This window comes from Grammomys surdaster, unplaced genomic scaffold (assembly GCF_004785775.1).
Source record: "Grammomys surdaster isolate TR1022 unplaced genomic scaffold, NIH_TR_1.0 130, whole genome shotgun sequence".
Lineage (NCBI taxonomy): Eukaryota > Metazoa > Chordata > Mammalia > Rodentia > Muridae > Grammomys > Grammomys surdaster.
The window spans coordinates 23,290,370-23,309,914 of record NW_021604588.1 but is presented as its reverse complement, the minus strand read 5'-3'; the positions used below and the strand labels follow the sequence as shown (position 1 = coordinate 23,309,914).

Here is a 19,545-nt window from a genome sequence, read left to right as displayed (position 1 = left end):
GCCCCAGAACTATTCCCTTGAGTTTTGTTCAGAAATAAAGCACAAAAAGATTGAAGTGTTTGCTCAGCCACAGCAGTTTGGGTTCCAGTCTTAGAAGAGTGAGAAGAACTTAGTCATTGAGAAACTGATGAAGATGAGCAGGGGGAGCGCAGAAGGCTCAGAAGCACAGCCCTCACAAGCTCTGTACCCTTTAGTCTAGCTGGTCTAGAACTGTAGTTAGCCTAGACCGGCCTCAAACTTGTGATCCTCCTGCCTCAGCCTCCTAAATGCTGGGATTTTGAGCTCACCCAACTTACCATATAAACCATTGTTACCTTAAGTAAAATGAGTGTTTTGGTAGAATGATTTCTGAGCACTTTAAATATAAATACTGAAACTGAAGGATTAAAATTCATGTATTTTAGGCTAACCCTAGGGGTGCTTGAAATTTTATATGCATGGCCTAATTGTTGAAATAGACCATCTCCTTTTAAAATCTCATTTTACCCTGATTTTGTCAGCCATAAAACAGGTTTGGGCACTCTATAAATTTAGATAATGAGAATTGCCTGTTAGGATTACCCCTGCTGAGCTGAGGCTTAGCCCAGTTGGTAGAGTGCTTGCCTAGCATGCACTGGGCACATTATACAGTCTTTAAAAAACAAAAATTTTCTCATAAAATAACTTCCTTCACACCATACATCGTTTTCTTGTGCTGTAAGTGTCCACTGACGTTGGTCCTGTTCCATGGAAACCACAGACTTTGCTCAGCTGTGTACTACCTGGAGCAGCCCAAGTCTACAGCTAAGTAGGAATTTTCATGTACTAAGTGCTGAATGCTTGACTTCAGAATAGTAAACTATCTTCAGATTAGCTAGTAGAAGTGATAAGGTCTGGCTGTATCCCAGGCTGGTCTAGAACTTGTAATTCTCCTGCCTCAGCACCTCCAAGTACTAGGATTGTAGATGTGCACTGCACACCCAACTGTTGGATTCATTCTAAACTTTGGTGGTTTTTGTAGGTGATCAGAGGACTGCTGAAATTTTGGCCAAAAACATGCAGTCAGAAAGAGGTGAGTTTTAATAATAAAAAATGCATTCCTATCAAGACTTTGCAATCGTGACCTGCTCTCTGAACTGTACCCTCTTCCTAATGTACACATTTGCCTTTGTCTACAGTTGTCATTTGTAAATTTTTTAAAACAATTTTTTTTCTTTAAAAAAAAACCTAGGTGATGTTTTTAGGAGAAATTGAAGAGATCTTAGATGTCATTGAACCAACACAATTCAAAAAAATTGAAGAGCCCCTTTTTAAGCAGATATCCAAGTGTGTCTCCAGTTCTCATTTTCAGGTACCAGCTTCCTTTCTTTGTGACATTCTGATTTTTGTGCCATCCTTTTTCCCTCTGAATTCTGAGGTTTCTGATGTCCTTTTAGGTTGCAGAAAGAGCACTGTACTTCTGGAATAATGAATATATTCTTAGTTTGATTGAAGAGAATATTGATAAAATCCTGCCAATCATGTTTGCCAGTTTGTATAAAATTTCCAAAGAACACTGGAATCAGTAAGTTTTTGTTGTTGTTGGTTTCAATTTTAACATAGAGTCTAAATAGCACAGGCTAGCCTTGAACTCAGGCTCTTGCCCCTCAGCCTCAGTGCTGAGATCTGTCCCACCATGCCCAACTCTCATGTGCTTCAGCATTACTGCAATTGAAGCCTGTACAGATTTGTAACCTACAACTGAAGGTTAATGTCACAGTTCTGTCTTTATAAAGCTGCAAGTGGATGTGGCAAATGACCTCACCAGCTGGTGGTCCAGTGCCACTGTGGCCTCCCCAAGCTAGGAGCTAAGGACCATAGGGAGATGAGGCACTCAGACATTCTAACTTCTGTGACATTTTAATCTTGCTACCCAGGGTCTAAGATGAGACTGCAGAACACAAATGACGAGGACCAGAATATTATATTTTACATACGAAGAATGTAAACATTAGAGTCAGGTCTGTGTGTTCAGTGTCACTTGCCCTCTGACCCAAAACTGACTTCTTTCTTTCAGGACTATTGTAGCGCTGGTGTACAACGTGCTAAAAACCCTAATGGAGATGAACGGCAAGCTTTTTGATGATCTAACTAGTTCCTACAAAGCTGAAAGACAGAGGTACTTGATGAGTTTTGAGAATTGCATGTTACTCATTTCAGAAAGGTCCGTCTCTTAGTCATTTGGATCTATGGTGAATACACTAGAAAGCCTCTGAGCACTACAGCCATTGTCCAGTAAGGTAATCTGGCATTTTTATAAATTGGTTAGGGTCATTCCAGGACGTTCCTCCTCTGACAGTCACTAGACTGTGGTGGGTGGTGTCCTTCCAGATCTTTCCCTAAGAGCTTGAGCGCTCCAGGGCTGTGGATCATCAGAAGGTGGCATCTGAAGTCAGCATGCTGTCACAGCTTTGGCTTAGGAAGCCAGTCAGATCTCTGTGACCTCAAGGCCTCTGTCAGACAAACAAAAACCTCACAAGGTTCAGACAGAAATTAGAACCATGATCTGAGCCCAGAAAGCGACAGGCAGGAGAGGTGTATAGGAACCTGTAGATTGGTTGGTCACTTGTTTAAGTTACCAAATTCTTTAAAAAGAGATGTAGAAATAAAAGCCTATGTTTACAGCCTGTAATAAAATTACTTGTTTAGTTTTAAAGATCACTCAGAGATTGCCTTTCTGCAGGGGTGGGAAGGGTGGGGCTTCTACCTGTCCCTGTAAGGCCTGAGTGTTACCGTAGCTGACCTAGAGCCCTCAAGTGACTACGTGAGTTAGTGCCATGTGTGTCACAGAAGCCACAGGCAATGAAATGCTCATTCCCCACAAAGCCGCCAACCAGTGACTTCGCTGGCTTTTTCCAATTAAAACTGCTGATTTCTCTACAGAGAGAAGAAGAAAGAACTGGAACGTGAAGAATTATGGAAGAAACTAGAAGAGTTGAAGCTGAAGAAGGCTCTAGAGAAACAGAACAATGCTTACAACATGCACAGTATTCTCAGCAGTACCAGTGCCAAATAAAGATCAGCTCCCCTGCTGGGCGGCCGTTTTGTACACTTTTTTGGAATATATAAAAACTTCAGAGCAAACCTCATCAGTATAATATAATTAGGAGGCCAGTTTTTCCTGGCAAGCGTAAGCGAAAGAATTATGGACTAAACATAACCCTGTTGCTGTATCATGGCCACAGTATATTGTAAACTTTGTCTAATCATGGATTGTGTCACTATCATCTGTTGAGTGAGGTGATTGTGGGAGTGGCGAGTGTCACAACTTGAGCCCGGTTGTGCTGCACACACAGATCAAGCCTTCCTCCGTACACTTCCTTTATCATGTGCTTTCACCTTGCTGCACACCTGGGGTACATCTGAGGAAAACCTTCGTAAGATACGCTGAGGTGTTGCCCTTCCCTGCCCCTCTCCTAGAGAGGCGGCGGGGAGATGAGAGCCCAGCCTCATAAAAGACACTGCCATACTCTGGGTTCTGCAACAGCTTACTTTTCCAGGCTTCTGAAGCACAAAGTATTAAAGCTGGGGGGAAAAGTAAACCAAAATTCTGTTCCCAAATATCCCCTGCAGCAGCGCCCCGGAGCGTGTGCTCATGCCCTAGGCTCACCTCCTTCATTCCTCTCCTCCAAGGCTGGAGGCAGGGCCTTCCCAGTCCTCACCCTGCCCGTCCCCAGGCCTGCCTGCAGGGCGGAGGCTCTGGGTCCCACAGTGTGATGCAGACTGCTAGCTGTCACTGCCTGGCTTTATTTAAAGGAGATGCAGTAGGCGTCCTCTGAGCTGACCATGTAGAAGCCTTGTATGTTTTTACCTGGGCAGGTATTTTTCACACCTGTTGTTATCAGTACCATTCCAACCTCTTGCCTTGCAGTTGTATGGAGAACTGTTTTATAATGAAAGATCTTCACTGGGGATTGAGCAGCATTTAATAAAGTCTATGTTTGTATTTTGCCTTATGTCATTTGCTCTTTTGTCTCTGGAAGACAGATTGCAAGATTATAACGGATGTATTCTACTCAGAAGTAGGACGCTTGTGGTTCATGGGTTAGGAGTCTAGCTTTTCATAAAATCTCAGGCTTCTTGTCCCTCCGTGTTCTAGGACAGGTTTAACATTAAAGCTAGTTTTAACTAAAACGGGGGAAATCTGTGACAGTAGCAGTTCTGGGAAAGGCCGGAAGACTAACATGGTTTCAACTAAACACCGTTTAAAAAGGAGCACAGGATTTTTGTTGCTGTGGCAGCAGCCTCCATGACACTGTCAAGCGGTGGGCATTCCAGGGCGGCTCTGCAGTTAGGGAAGCGCTCCCTTCAGGCCTCTGCTCTTCACAGCCCTGGCCATCCCGCATAGAACACGGTTGGCCTTCCAGAAAGTGGAAGCCATATTCCATGGATAGGTAAAAATACTTCCTAGTTATCTAAAGCAAATTTAACAATACAGGGAAATAAATAAAGCTTTAGTGTTCACCGAGGCAGACATTTAACTACTGAAGTGATATGCAACTGTGAACTTTGTAACCAGGGCCCTACATGCTAAGCATACATCCTGTGACTGGGCTGTACCTTTGCACCTCAACTTTCTGTCCTTCACATATCTTTAATGCCATTGATGCTTTATGCTTGGCATTTGTGCTAAAATTGTTTTATAATAAAAGATTTAGGCTAAAATCTAAATTCTTGTACATCTATGAGACAAAGGTAGCGGGAACATTTCACTATACAAGTTTATTTCTAGAGACAAAAATGTCCTTACACCTGTGAGCAGTTCACGTCCGATTCCCTAAGGCCTAATTACAAATTCTTCGACGTTACTGTTACCTCTGGCCACAAGTGGAAAACTGAGTTTTTGGCTTTATGCGGGTGCTGTTTGTCAAAGCCCTAAAGGCCACCCTTTTAGGTATGAGTTTCTGTAGGACCCATGACTACCTTATGTGGTGTGTCCCTCTTGGCCACCTGTTGTCGTCAGTGCCCAGCTTACCTCCCCGTTAGCAGTGACATAGGCTGGGTCAGAGCCATTTTGCTGCAGTCCAGTCTCATGCTACCTTCTGGGTTTGCTGGTCATAGCATCATCGTCCACTGTTGCTGCCTGCTGGTTTACTGGGTATTCACACTCATCCCTTTTGTGCTAGCCCAACTTTATTTACCTGTTAATGAAATCAGGATACGCTAAGTAGGTGCCTACTGTATACATCTGTGCTAGTGCATCTAGCACATCAGAATACAACCACATGTTTCTAGTAACCTTTAAGGTTTCACGTAAAGCTGGGGGGAGTGGTGTAAGGCTCTTATTTCCAGCAGTGGGAAGGTAGAGGCAGGCCTGGTCTACACAGTGATTCTACCAGGGCTACGGATAAGAAAAAAAAGTCTGATCTAGGCTCTAACAAGTTCTTGTTAAGTAACAGTAGATGGTATAAAAGGAATTTTGTATACAGGGCACATCAGTCCACTTTAAAGAAAAAAAAAAAATCCTAAGGTAAAGAAGAAGCCTTAACCTGGAGCTTAACTATTTAATGACCAAAATAGGAGGAAGCCGCCTTCTGCAAACCTCTCCAAGGCACTAGGCAGCTCTGCAAAATGTCCGGTAATAATTTAAATACTTAAATAAGTTTCCGGTTATTCACTGGGTATTTCCCTTTGGGCTCAGGACAGTTTCCTCCTGGGCAAGGTTTGAGCATCCAGTGTGACAGGCTCCTTCCCTGCAAGGTCCCTTCAAGTGAGTACAGGATTGCTGGTGGCTCGGTTTGTCGGAGTGCTGTGGCACGGGGGCTTCAGCTTATGTGGTTTGTTGCCTGACCTCTTCGTTTAAGGTATCGTTTCCTGATTTTGATCATCCATTTCACGCTTAGTTTGGCAAACTCTGCTGCTTTAAATAACGCCAGGAAAGCCCCGCAGAGCAGGGCGATGGTGTTCCAAGGATTGGCCGTGATTATCTGTGGAGCAAACAAAACCAGGGTTGTTGGTTGGCATCAGCCTTGACTCTCTGCCTCAGAGTTTGGAGCCAACAGAGAAACACTTCTGCTCATTCAGATTTAACATCCACAGCTGCTCAGAAGGGAACTGTGAGCCCCTCCACAGAAGAAGATTCCTCCTCAAAATTCCTTGTGTAAACAAGACATTCATACTGAGCTTTAATTTTATGGTTTAATCTAACAAGTAACTCAAATAAATTTCCCTAAAACTATACTCTAGCCACAAGATTGGTCCCCTGGTCTCAGTTACCGTGGTCTTCAGCTGGTTCCCCTCACACTCATCCTGGGGACTCTGCCACCAGACCAGTGTGCCTTCCTTCCGGCTCTGGGATGCTCTCCTATCCAGACTTAATCCCTCCGACTCAGCACTCTCTCCATCCACTCAGCCAAAACCCTTTTTCCTTCAACAAAGTTGTTTACCCCGCAGAGCTCTGTGACAGCTGGTAACTGTCGGGTATGATTTAAAAGAAATAGCATGGCCCCCATTAAATACCCTCTTATCTCTATGTAGTGCTAATAGACAGAGTCCAGGCCTTGTGCATGCTGGACAAGCACTCCTCCATGGAGTCTACACCCTCACCTAACTCAGCAGGAGTCTTACATTTTCAAATTCCCCTGTGTGGTTTAAAAAAAGGAAAAAAAAAAACCCACTTGTAAGCCAAGATCAGTGGGGTGGTCTGAGGTGAATGAGCCCATGTTTTACATGTACAGTGTCCATGCCTTGGCCTGCATGATTCAAGGGCCTTCTAAGGCTCTATTTGGCCCAGAAGCCTCTCATAATAGGTATATCAGGTTCAAGAAAATCAGCGCACAGCTAGACTGGTTCCTTTCACCCTTTTCATCTTAGTAAGCCTCAAGCCTTTACCTCTCATACAAAGCCTGGGCCAAACTTCAGGGTCATGAGTGGCAGCAAAGCGTGTCTGTCTCAGACTCCATCCTGGGACCTGAAGGGCCCATGTTTGAGCTTTGGAATCTCTTGCCTGTTGCCATGGTCATCCTGGGATATCTTGTGACAATGGAGGAAGACCACTTTTAGCAGTACTTACATCCTGGACCTTCTGGATGAAGGGATCTTTCCATTCAAACACCACAAAGAACAATTGAGTACTCTTCTCAGCTGCCGGCCTCTGGTCAATATAATTAACCACGCTGGTCTAGGTGCAGAACAGACAGAATTACCACTTTACCACTTCTGGGCCCTCCCTTGCCTGGGCCCAGGGAAGTAAGAGCAGGTAGCCCTTGGTTCTCCTAGCAGCAGCTTTTGGGGAGGGAAAGTCAAGCCTCACATGCAAGAGTCAGGGCTTCACTGCAGCTGCCACAGTTCCTTGGGAGAATAGATCACAATGCCTGACAGTGTTTTGAATTGTCACTAAAATCTGCCATCGGATGTCTAGACTCAAGCCATATTCAACCTACTTCAGAGGATACATTCAAAATATAAGAGCTAAGTAGTGCAACCCTTCGAATCTATGGGAACAACGTGTAGCCCCCGCTCCACACTAGGAGCTCTGTCAGTAGGCACACGTGAGAAGATCAGCCAGTCAACTATAAAGGAAGCTATACTGTAAAGGTAGCATGCACAATGGAGGGAAGATGGCTCCAGAAGCACAGGGCCACAGGTGACCTCGTCACACTGGCCACAGGAAGATGATGCTGAGATTTGTTGCAGGGCTGCCCCCGAGTAGGTGACCAGCCTTTGTGAGGCTTTCAGTCATCTTACAATAACATCTCCTAGTCTTGATTTCAGGCGGTGTCACCCCCTAAGGCAGGAAAAATCCTCTCTCTTGACTAGACCTAGGTGGCAGGGCTCCATGTGCACAGGGAGAACGTGGCTTTTTGCCACTTCAGTGGAACCTCCAGAGGTCTGCCTGTGATGAGGCAGCACTCCCAAGGAAGCAAGCCAGAGCCCTTCACATCCCCACAGCGTGCCTTCCCCAGCTCTTCCCAGACAGCTAAAAATCCCCGGCAATCCTCCTGCCTCAACACCCAGCATTCTCCTGGCTCCTGGCTGCTCAGCTTGTCGTCTCCTGCATCCTAACATGTCCTCAGACCCCTCGTGCTCGGCCTCCTCTCATCTGCAACAGTCTCTGGCAGCATTAGGAAACGTTCCCCACTTCTACAGAGATGGTGCTATGGAGAACAGACAGACTGCTGGAGACTGCTTCCAGTGTGAGACACCTTCACACGGGCTACTAAAGTTCTCATCCCAGGTCCCCACTCAAAAGTCTCCCTCCATCCCAAATTTAAGTGTGCCGAGGAAACAAAACACAGCCACTACCTCTTGTCGGAACTCAACAGCTTCTCGCCCATCTTCTTCCTTGGTCTTCACCAGTGACATCTTGACCCACGTGCGGAAGCCTCCGGAGAACTTCCAGCTGGAGTAGGCACTCTCACAGGCCTGCATGAAGCCTGCCTTGTCCGGGCTCGGTGAAGAGAGAGAAGGAAGGTCCAGGTTAATTCAGGCCTGCCTGACAGCTGGAACCCAACGTAGCCAAAGCAAACTTTAGTCCAGTCTCAAGCAGGTTTTGTTTCTGGTACAGAAAATAAGTCTGTTCAAGTATCCCTCAGATCTGGCTGCCTTGCCTGGTTTGTTAGTTGGCATCAAAAGCAGTGCCTGAACCACCTATACCTCCATTTAGTTTCTATACAGTTCCACCTGTAGGAGGGCAGCAGCATGATTCCTGTCCCTAAGCCCACCTCCACCATGGCACACACCTCCCCTTGCCACAGCATCCCTCCCTCCTTCCCTCCCTCCCTCCCTCCCTCCCTCCCTCCCTCCCGCCAGCTCAGTCATCCACCCTTAGGTTTCCCAAAGCTCCCTGAAGTATGGCTTGCTGCACTCCTCGGCGAGCTCAGCCTCCCCCCAGAAGGCCCAGCATTGGGAAGAGCATCCCATGGGCACTGTACACACAGCACAAGCAAAGCCCAAGTGAGCAAGCTCAGACTGCAGTGCAGAGCCAGGCAGAGTGGTGCACGATGTCAGCCCAGCCACCAGGAGGAGTTCTAGGACAGCATGGGCTACGTCATACCAGTCCTCAAAAACAGAGCTTGTCTGTCCCTAAAAGGGACAGCTCTTACACACCCCACCTGAAGGATCAGGGAACTCTGAACACTGCAGAAGAGAGGACAGGAGGAATATAAGAGCCAGAAGATACAAGACATACAAGACATCTCGGGACATGGCGGCCATTGCCCTCACTGCAGTGCTGCATGTCAGCACAAGGCTGGGCCTGCATCCTAGGGGACCATTAGCAGTTAGTGATGTTTGCTGGGAGAGAAGCTATCATTCCTTCAGTAGTGTAGCCACTGTAGGGCCACCCACGCTCATGTAGGCAACTCTAATTAAACAGTAGTTCACATGGGAAACGACAGGAAGGCAGGTAGGGGATTTGTTGGGAAGAATACGGGTTTCAGTGCGGTCCTGTGGGGACGAGGGGAGGCTGGGAGAGAAAATGACAGAAATGTGTGATATACATGTGTGAAACCGTCAAAGAATAAAGACACAAAAAGCAACAATGCCCAGCTGAGGACCCTTACTAAAGCGGGTCAGGGTGACAGGGCTCCGACAGCTTCCAGGAGGGAGACAAGACAGGCAGGCCATAAGCAGGGCAGGCGCTGGCTAGGGTGGGAAGGTCGGCAAAGGCGGTATGTGACTTGCTGTTCAGGAGGACTGTCACCTCACTGCCACCGTGATGTATCTTCCCACATCATAAAAATGGAGCCTGAAGCCCAGCAGGACCAGACAGGGACAGACAGAAATACTCCTATCCTACCCAGTGTTTCAGGCTGTGGGGACAGACAGAGACAGACAGAAATACTCCTATCCTACCCAGTGCTTCAGGCTGTGGGGCCAAACAGAGACAGACAGAAATACTCCTATCCTACCCAGTGTTTCAGGCCGTGGAGATGGCACTGGAGTGTACCCCAGTACTTAAACCAGCAGGAACTGGCAGCAGGCAAGAAGGCTCACGGACCACACGGAAGGCAGTTCCCTCTGCTCCTCAGCAGCCCAGGCCAACCGAGAACCCTCTCCAGGACAGCATGCACACAGACAGCAAGCAACTCTGCATGCACATTTGCTTGACTACAGTCAGTGTAATGGGCTGCCAGGTCCTTATGGTAGCTCCTGTTCTGGGCCAGCTCTGCTCCCCCCTCCCTACCTTCACCTCACATTTCCCGCATGGACATGTGCAAGGCAGGAGACAGTGAGACCCGTGCCCTCTCAGCAGCCACCTTTGCATGAACTCCCGGAAAGAAGAGAAGAGGAGGTAGTCTATGGCGCTGAAGTCCTCGTTGCTCTGGTTCAGGCGGAACTGGAGGAACACCAGCTCTCGCTTCCTTACGTCCTGGGGCCCCTGGACAATCAGGGCTGACTGCTGCAGGGAGACAAGAGCCAGAGCCTTAATGCTTGGGGCTGCCCCCCAACCCTCCCACAGGCCCACAGAGACTTCGGCCACAAGCACTGCCAGGCAAACACACAGCAGGTCACCCAGCAGCCTCCAGGGACTACTGCCAAGCCCAGGGATGCAAGCTGGCCGTGGAGACATCTCAGCACAGCAGAGTCCAGCCAAATGTGACTCCTGCACTCTCTTCACAGGCTGTGCACCCTACGGAGCATCTTTCCTGGGTGAGAGTGTCTGCTTCTGCCTGCTATGTGTTGATGTGCCCCAGTTAACTTTGTCCTAATGTCTACTACAGTGAATGAAGCCTGCCCATCTTTCTCATATGCCTTCTGGGTTGGCTTGCCAAGGTATATCAATATTCAGTGTTCCCCAGTATGTCCCTGCCATGAATTTAAAGGTTTGTTTTTGTTCTTTTGTAAGATTTATTTATTTTAAGTATATAAGTACACTGCGGCTATCCTCAGACACACCAGAAGAGGGCATTGGATCCTCATTACAGATGGTTGTGAGCCACCATGCTGTTGCTGGGAATTGAACTCAGGACCTCTGGGAGAGCAGTCAGTGCTCTTAACCTCTTAACCACTGAGCCATCTCTCCATCATCCCGTTGTCATTTTAAATCTTACATGTACATTAGATGAATGTAGCCTACAAATGCCCTGGTCTGTCCCTGAGCCAGGACTGCTGTCTGCAGCATCACCTGTTGTAAGGTGACTGCGGCCTGGGCCAGTCCCTTCCACATTATTCTTCCAGTGTCCTAGTTGTTTCGATACGTGCTCTCCTCTCTTCTAAATGTGCCTTACAACTAGTTCACAACGTTCAACTGAACGCATCAGGACGATTCGCTGAGACAGAGTAACATGAGAGCACTCTCAGAAGCTGCCTCGGCCTCCAGGGGGGCACCTCAGGAAGGGTGCTGGCACACAGGAGCTAAGCCTGAACCCTGATGAGCACACTTTATCAGATGAGTACTTTAGGAGCTAGAGAAGTCCCAGAGACAGACTGAAAAGGTAGTGGTCCTAGCTGTACCCAAGAAAATCATTGGCTACAGGCAAGCCACAAGAAATCCAAAGCACCAGACGTCAACAAAAGCCTGAAGACTTACACCATGTGACCCAACAAGACCCTCAGAGGGGAGGCCTGTCACAGGACTCAGTGGGCTCAGCCAGCTAGAGCCTACACATTAATAGCTCACTGCAAAGGGTGGTGGGAAGGTCAGGGTGCGAACAAGCCACCTCAGCCCCAGTCCCCAGATGACTCGAGCTGTAAGCAGACTACAAAAGAGGCTGATGCAGACCCCCAGGAGGGCAGCTTCCTAAGTCCAGTTGGATGTGGCCGTCAGGGCTTCTAGCGATGCAGATTAGCCTGTGCTGAGGCCAAGGCACTCGGTGTTCCTCAGACAGCAGCAGGGAGGACTGTCTGCGCATTACGATGGCCGTGCAGTCCCTGCGTGACATCACCAGGGTTGTAAGCAGCTGTGAACACTCCAGCCATCCCTGACACACGGACACTCCGGTGCCTGAATCTTACTCTTGTTTCCTTCTCTGAGATGGAGTCTCACTGTTGATGCTCGGGCTGAACTCCAGGGCTCGAGCAAGGTTCGTGCCTCAGCCTCTCAAGTGCCTAGGGTGTTTGGACGCACACTCCCACGCCAGTCCCATTACATCATTACATGCCGGATTTGCTCAGGGAGCAGTTGAGAGGGGAAGAAAACTTATTTGAGGGTCACAGCTTGTGGCTGGAAGGAGCTGATGGAGAAGATTAACCATCCCTCAGAACTGGGGTAGTGATGAGTCTACCTTCCTTCCCATGAGCACACTCTTCCTTCTGTGCCCCTTACTCCTCTTAAACTTACATTTAAGTTATGAAGTATATAGCAATAAAAGTTCTGAGTGTGGGCAGCTGGCTCCTAGGAAGCATGCCAGTCAACGGGGGAAGGGCAAGAGGCTCCTGGAATGGGCACAGCTGCACCCTAGTGCCACCGTGCTTCTCAGAGGGAATGAGGAAAACCAGGAGTCCCTCTTCCTGACTGGATGCTGCTGTCTCATTTCAAGTCCTTTTACTTCAGCTTGGCTTCATGGAAACATCCAGTGACCACCAACCATCCAGTCTCAGGAATAAAAAATTCAAATCCTAAGTAGTGGTCCGAGTGGGGGTGTCTCTCCAGTGCTTACATCTGCTTGCCTAACCCTCTCCTTTGGATGCTGGCAGACCAGGTTATCACCTGAGGAGATTCTTGCAGCAGTGATGATCCAACCCCAGGCCTGTCTCCATGCTTGAGCAGAGGGCCTTCCCTCAGCCTGTGTAGAGGCTGCTCTGGGGCCTGGCATCCAGGGAAGCACCTTGCCCAGCAGGTACTGCAACCAGGAGGGACAAAGTCCTTGAGTTGCATCAGTCAGCCCTGTCCCAAACTCAGTCATTCAGTCACACTGAGCTGGGGGCTAGAAGCTGGCCCTTCCCAACAGTCCTGTCCTGGGTCATGAGCCTTCCCTCTCTGACTAGCTCCTCTGACCTTCTGGTTTACCTGTGCAGCCTTCCTCAGTGCACAGGGCTGTCCTCATGACCTACCTCACCTTGTTTTACAAGGAGTAAAAATCACTTCATCAGGCTTTGAGGGGTCTGAGGAAGATGGACCAGAGCCTCGGCGTCGTTCCTTCTCTCGCTTAGGGTGAGCAAGACTCCACATGGCAGGACACACTCACTGTCCTTTCCTTCTGTCCCTAGACATAGCTCAGCTTCTCCTCCAAGACCTTCTAAGCCACCACTATCACCTTGCCCAGAGGCACTGCTGCACGGTGTTGGTCCTCTCAACCACCATGGTCAGTGCCTCTGTTTTGTCGTTGTGAAGGGACATCGTGATCAAGGTGATAAAAGAAAGCATTTCATTGGGGTTGGCTTACAGATTCAGAGAGTTAGTCTTTTATCATTCAGACGGGGGCATGACAGCATCCAGGCAGGAAGGCACAGTGCTGGAGAAATATCTGAGAGCTTTCATCCTTACCCACAGGCAGTGGGGGTGGGAGAGTTGAGCAAAAGAACACACAACTGGGCCTGGCCAAGGATTCTGAAATCTCAAAAACTACCCCTGGTGGCACACTTCCTCCAACAAGGCCACACCTCCTAATCCTTCCCAATTGGTTCCTCTAACTGGGGACCAAGCATTCAAAATGGGGGCCGTTCTCACTCAAACCACCATAGTCAGCAATGTCCTGTGCACAAGACGCTTCTGTGTTGATGGGGAGCTTGCAGATGGCCCCTTCAGTCCCTCTTAAGAAGGGAAAAAGCTAAGACACAACAATGCAAAGCCATCGCCCTGCCCAGGACCCTTCTACACTGTGCACGGTTTGCCTGCTGAGCTGAGCTGTGTGGTGTGGGCTTTCAGTAATCTTCACCACCAGACCAGTGCACCATCTTCACAAGGGCAAATTTCTCAATGTCTGGATTCCTAGGCAGTTCCCGGAAAGTGGTATTTTCAGTGACACGGACAAGCAGCAGGCAGACTACCTTCAGTCCCGCTAACCCTCCCATCTCAGGGCAAAATGTCCCAGCAACACACACGCACCACCCCTCTCATCTGCCGGGGACCAAGGGCCCATGCCAACAGGCTACAGGGAAGAAAGGCTGGAATCCTTAGGGTGTGTGGCTAGCAGCAAGCACCCAGGGAGGCAGGCATTACCATGGTGTGATTGGAGAAGGGGTGGGTGTAATTGATCCTCTGAGTGGTGCAGTTCCTGTCTCCTGGCTGCCCGGGGCTGGCAAGGGGTGGAATGACCTCATAGTGGTGCTTACAGCTGAGCAGCTGAGCCTGTCCAGGATATAAGGCAATCCCTGGAAAAAAACAGAAATCGGCAAGTGTCAGTAGTCACAGAATCCTAACAGAGCACCCAACCGAATCGCACCCCTATCTCCTTGAGAAAGCACTAAGGAGGCAGCAGAAAGCGGGTGGGGCAAGGCACAGCCCTATCCCAATAGGGGACACTCACCACCTCAGTCATTCCGCGCCCTGTCTGGAACATGGCTTCCAGGACTCATGATACTCCCACCAGAGCGGCCCCCCTCACAGTACATTGGTACTGCCTGCCTGGTGCTGCAAAGGCTCCGGACTGTGCATCTCCCCAGGGCTCACTGTCTATCCTCTGCTAGGAGATCTGGGATCACGCAGCACAGAGAGTGTTCTGCATGCTCTCGCTCAGGTTCCCAGGAGACACTGAGGATAGCAGAGGCATGGAGGTGGGGCTGAGGGCTGAGGGCAGACACTGCAAGGAAAGCCCACCAAGAGCCAGAAGCAGACACAGCAAAGCCGGGGAGGAAAGAAGTGATCAGGCCTAGCTGTGGGGAAACTCCCAACTCCCACTCCAGCCTGTGTGCAGGATGCCCTGGGTGTCACTCGAGGTCAGAGAGAGTGGCACACTCATAGTGGGCAAGCCTGAGCCGCATTCCTTCTCCAATGCCAACTTACAGTGATAGCTAGATCACCCACTCTGTCAGACAAGGATCAGTCACTCCCAGCATGTGGAGAAAGGTTCACAGAGCAGCCTGGAGCCCCTCTAGGCTAGGCTCTGACTGGATGGCTGTCCACCCTGTCTACAGCCTGTCACCTTCCTGCGCTGTACTTGCCTCTCGCTGCCTGTGATACTACAATAGCGCCCCCCCCCCAGGCTCATGGGTCATATACTTGGTCCCCAGTTGGTGGAGCTGTTTGGGAAGGATTAGGAAGTGTGGCCTTGTTGGAGAAGTGTGTCACTGGAGGGGCAGGCTTGAGGTTTCAAAAGGCTGGTGTCTTCCTCAGTGTGCTTCCTGCTTCCTGCTTCCTGCTCTCCATGCCAGCTCTTCCTGCCACCATGCCTATGTTCCGCCATCACGGACTCTACCCTCTGAAACTACAAACCAACTAAAGGCTTTCTTTTTAAAAGAAGCACCTTGCTCGAGGTGATTTGTCACAGCAACAGAAAAGAAACTAACATACTACCCTTCATCCCTGGCCTTCAGCTCTGGCTGGAGTTCTCTCCTCTCTCCAAAGAAGACACTCTGGTCCCTGCTGCCCCTCCCCAAAACACTTGCTGCCCACCTCATGCCTAGGAAAGCCTGTCTCCAATGCTCACCCAGAGCTCTGGGCTCCAGGGCCTGGCACTGGCTCTCAGATGCCTGCCTACAACTCAACCATCCTGCTGCATTCTGCCAGTGCTGACAGTGTTAGCTCGGGAGGCAAGGCGGTGCCTGCTGACAGAAACCTCAAAGCTGGGGCACTGGCGCCTGGCCCAGCAGCCATACCTGGAGCATCATAGCGATCCACCTCCTTGTAAGACACGGACATGACAGGGTGCTTGAGCTTCTCTCGGAAGTCTGTGATGGTCTGGTAGACCAGGAAGACAGCCACTGCCATGAGCAGCAGGTAGATGAGGATGAGCAGGACGGAGAAGACATTCTTCAGGCAGGCCTTGCTAAAGCGGATGCTGCTGGAGGCAGACTCGTTGTCCACGCCTGCCGACAGGACACCAGGGTCACCGGAGCAGCTCTAGGCCCTCACCTACCTTATGGAGGAGGTGATGCCAACCCTCGTCACCAAGGACACCTAGAAACATCTACTCCATCTCTCCCAGCCAAGGCCACCAACATTCCCAAGTTTACTGTCTGCAGGGACAGGATGTCGATCAGGTCCACATGCTCCCCCTCCCCCACTCAACAGCGTTCTCATCTTTCAATCCTGGAGCTGCTTGTGTCTGCTATTTCTAGGCCTGCTCTGAAGAACTGCTCCTAGCCAACTCTGCCCTGTTTTCTCTTAAGCCTTTTCCCAAGGAGACCTTCCCTTGACGGCTATTATTCCTGAGGTCTCTTTGCTGAGCGCCCCCACTCGGCACCCTCTGCACCTGATACAGATGCCACACGACCAGCAGTGGCCTGTTCCGAATGCTGCGACTTGTATGAAGGACTGTGTCCCGTCAAACCGTGAGCCACAATAAGCCCCTCCTCCTTCCTTAGGTTGCTTCCTGCTGGGTATTTTGTCACAGGAAGGAGAAAGGTAAGATAGGCATTACCCCCAGCCTGATGAATTGGGAACTGGGGCTGAGGATGGGTCAGTGTAGCTGAGTTCCTTGGGACGGGGCTTTAGCAGAAGTGGCACCAGAACATGTGTGCAGAGCCCAGGCCATAAGGGCAGTGGGAAGGCAGCTTTCTCTAAGCTGAAGAGAGCTCTCACTAGAGACCATCTCTGCATCACCTTCACTGTTGTCACATGGTGCCAGGTGTCGAAGGTTCCTGTTAAGAGTCACTCAACATGGCGGTGGTTACGGCAGGCTGGGTTAACCAAGGAGCTTCTGCTCTCCAACTCTAACCACTGCAACCTGAGGGAAAGCCCAGATGCCACTGAAGCTATGGCTTCCATCAGAGTGGTCACACCACCGGCCTCAGATGACAGCCATAAGATCTGAACAATGTATCTGAAATGTAATGAAGGCATTAAAGAACGGGCAAACACGGGCAGACAGTGCAGGGACTCTACCTCTGGGGAGAATGGCCACGGGACGCACACATATCTAACTTTTTGCCCAAGGGTTCACATCAACCCTTAAATGACATGGTTCCGCAGTGAGAGAGTTCAGGGCTGAGAGTGAAGGAGAAATCCTAAAAGTAGGCGAGCCGCAGAGAGGCGACATCACTGATTCTGCAGGCAATTGATATGCTGGGATCACTGATGGAGTATGAGGAGAAACGCTTAACTCCAGCCGCCACTGTGAAAGGCAGGCAGGACCTCAGAGCTTCAGCCTTGCCATGCTGAGACAAAACGCACCTCAGCAGGGTCCAGAGCTTACACTGTACCAATCAGGGTTGGCTACGATGGTGGTCTCCTCCCATCTGACTAGGGGACACAAACCTGAGACACTGCAGAGGGAGGACCTGCTGTCAAAGTAAACAGCATCTGCCAATGGACGTCCCACATAGAAGCGTCCTGAGGAAAAGCAGCATGCCTGTCTGGTTGCTTCCTGAGTGAGTTCTGCCAATCTCTGCTAACACTTAACTCCAGCTTCCCAGGCAGAACACCAGCCACTCTCCAGGAAGCTTCCAGGCCTGTCACTGTGTGTGTGTGTGTGTGTGTGTGTGTGTGTGTGTGTGTGTGTGTGTGTATGGGGGTGTGTGTTTGGGGGTTGGGGGAAGGCACTGAGCAGCTCCGGGGTTCTCTGCCTCTCCCACTGCCAGTCTTTATCATGGCAGCCAGTCTAGCAAATGTTCTTTGATTCGTACACACACACAGACACACATGCACTCACACATAGACACACACACACACACACGCAGCCTATTGGTTCTGTTCACTTAGAACATGTCTAATACACAGTGTTCAATCAAAAATTACTAGACATGGGAGCTGGAGAGATGGTTCAGCAGTCAAAGAGCACAAGCTGTTCTTCCAGAGGTCCTGAGTTCAAGTCCCAGCAACCACATGGTGGCTCACAACCATCTGTAATGGGATCTGATGCCCTCTTCTGTCATGCAGGCATACATGCAAATAGAGTAGTCATATACATAAATAAATCTAAAAAAAAGTTACCTGACATGAGGGGCTGGAGAAAGGGCTCAGCAGACAAGAGCACTGGCTGCTCTTACAGAGCACCGGGTTCAATTCCCAATACCCACACTGTGTCTCACAAACCTCTGTAACTCCAGTTCCAAGGAACTCAACACCTTCTGATCTCCATAGGCACCAGGTATACAAGTAGTTCACATACATGCATATGTGTGTGTGTGTGTGTGTGTGTGTGTGTGCAAAATTCACACATACAGAATAATTAAAAGATTTTTAAACTACTACTAGACATGGAAAAAAAAATTTTAAACTGTGACTTTGGGCTGGCAAGATGGCTCAGATCACCAGGTAAATCCCACCAAGCCTGACAACCTGGGCCATACTCAGAGCCCGTGTGATGGAAGGAAAGAAGAACTTTGCAAAGTTGTCCTCTGACCTCCACATGCGTGCCATGGCACACGCACGTGTGCACACATACAATAAGCATTTAAAGAAAAAAGGAAAAGAATATGACATATCCACAGAACACCAAGCATCCAGAGACCAGTGATCAGATAAGCTGGGTCGTTGGGCTACCGACCACTGGGCAGACACGGACAGGTTGTGTGCTGCTCCAAGCCGCTGTGCCTCCTGTCTCTGTGTCATCTCCATCATACCTTTTCTAGTTATGGCTGGTGCTCTGCAGCATCCATTGCTGCCACCCTCCTGTCAAGAGGATGGGAAAGAAGGACCTTGTGCTCTCTCCTACAGTACGTGCCCCACTGAGTGCTTGCTTGCTACAATACTCTTTAACAAGCCTATACCACCAAAATCAGCCTTTCTTTCCCAAGGGAGACTTAGGCAGCTGTAAGCATCCAGGCTCTCAGGTAGTTAGAAGTCCCAAAGTCCATATCAGCTCATACTGTCAACCTATACGTTACACATCTACGCTTTCAGTCCAAAAAAACAAATGAATAGAGTACTTTCTCTCAAAATTCTCCTGGTGCCATAGGCTCAGACTGGCCAGGCCTTCTCTGCTCCCCTCCTCTCTCTGGCTGAAACTTGCCAAAACAAGTGAAGGAAGCTATGGGCGGGTACTGCACTGCCCAGCTGCAACCACAGCCAGCATCCCACAACAAACCCACTAACCGAGACGTACTTCTAAGAGAAACCCAATTACTACAGAGCCTGTCAGGTAAACGGTAGAAATATCTGGTCCACTGTGCACAAATCTTAACACTGGAAAAAAAACAAACAGATGAAAACTTGAGGCTGCATACTTCCAAAAGGATGTGCTTATTAGCAAGAGGTCCCAAAGAAACTCATATAGACAAATGCCTGGTAACGGATTAAAAATGTGATGACATAGTCCAGTGAAGTAGAAAGACAGGGCCAGTTGTGAACAAGAAACACGGGGGCCAGCAAGGGGACTAGCGGGAAAGGCACAGGCCTTGCCCATCTTGACATTCTTGGAATAGTCTGACAGCTAGGTGAAAACATTAAAGAGGAGAGACAGGAAAGAAAACTATCTAGATCTAGTTTTCTATCTAGAGATGGAGATTTATACTATCCAAACCCAAACAGACATAACCAGGAGAGAACCACACCATAGCATGTTACATGACCAGGAGAGATCCACACCATGGCATGTTACATGA

At 49.3% G+C, this 19,545-nt stretch overlaps 2 protein-coding genes across 3 annotated transcripts in view; one reads left to right on the top strand and one right to left on the bottom strand.

Moving 5' to 3' along the window:
• Ppp2r5a (protein phosphatase 2 regulatory subunit B'alpha) overlaps positions 1 to 3,974 on the top strand; it is a 43,294-nt gene extending 39,320 nt beyond the window's left edge. For both annotated transcript variants that reach the window (XM_028757788.1, XM_028757796.1), the window contains exons 9-13: positions 1,001 to 1,051; positions 1,211 to 1,330; positions 1,416 to 1,543; positions 2,036 to 2,137; positions 2,902 to 3,974. In XM_028757788.1, the coding sequence (XP_028613621.1) occupies positions 1,001 to 1,051; positions 1,211 to 1,330; positions 1,416 to 1,543; positions 2,036 to 2,137; positions 2,902 to 3,034 (534 nt within the window). In that variant the 3' untranslated portion in view covers positions 3,035 to 3,974. The remainder of the gene's footprint in view (positions 1 to 1,000; positions 1,052 to 1,210; positions 1,331 to 1,415; positions 1,544 to 2,035; positions 2,138 to 2,901) is intronic.
• Positions 3,975 to 4,721: 747 nt separating this feature from the next.
• Positions 4,722 to 19,545, bottom strand: part of Tmem206 (transmembrane protein 206) — a 24,508-nt gene continuing 9,684 nt past the window's right edge. Inside the window, exons 3-8 of the mRNA XM_028757807.1 lie at positions 15,658 to 15,867; positions 14,063 to 14,214; positions 10,218 to 10,360; positions 8,263 to 8,407; positions 7,031 to 7,138; positions 4,722 to 5,945 (exon numbers count right to left, since the gene is read on the bottom strand). Of these exons, the coding sequence (XP_028613640.1) occupies positions 5,784 to 5,945; positions 7,031 to 7,138; positions 8,263 to 8,407; positions 10,218 to 10,360; positions 14,063 to 14,214; positions 15,658 to 15,867 (920 nt within the window). The 3' untranslated portion in view covers positions 4,722 to 5,783. The remainder of the gene's footprint in view (positions 5,946 to 7,030; positions 7,139 to 8,262; positions 8,408 to 10,217; positions 10,361 to 14,062; positions 14,215 to 15,657; positions 15,868 to 19,545) is intronic.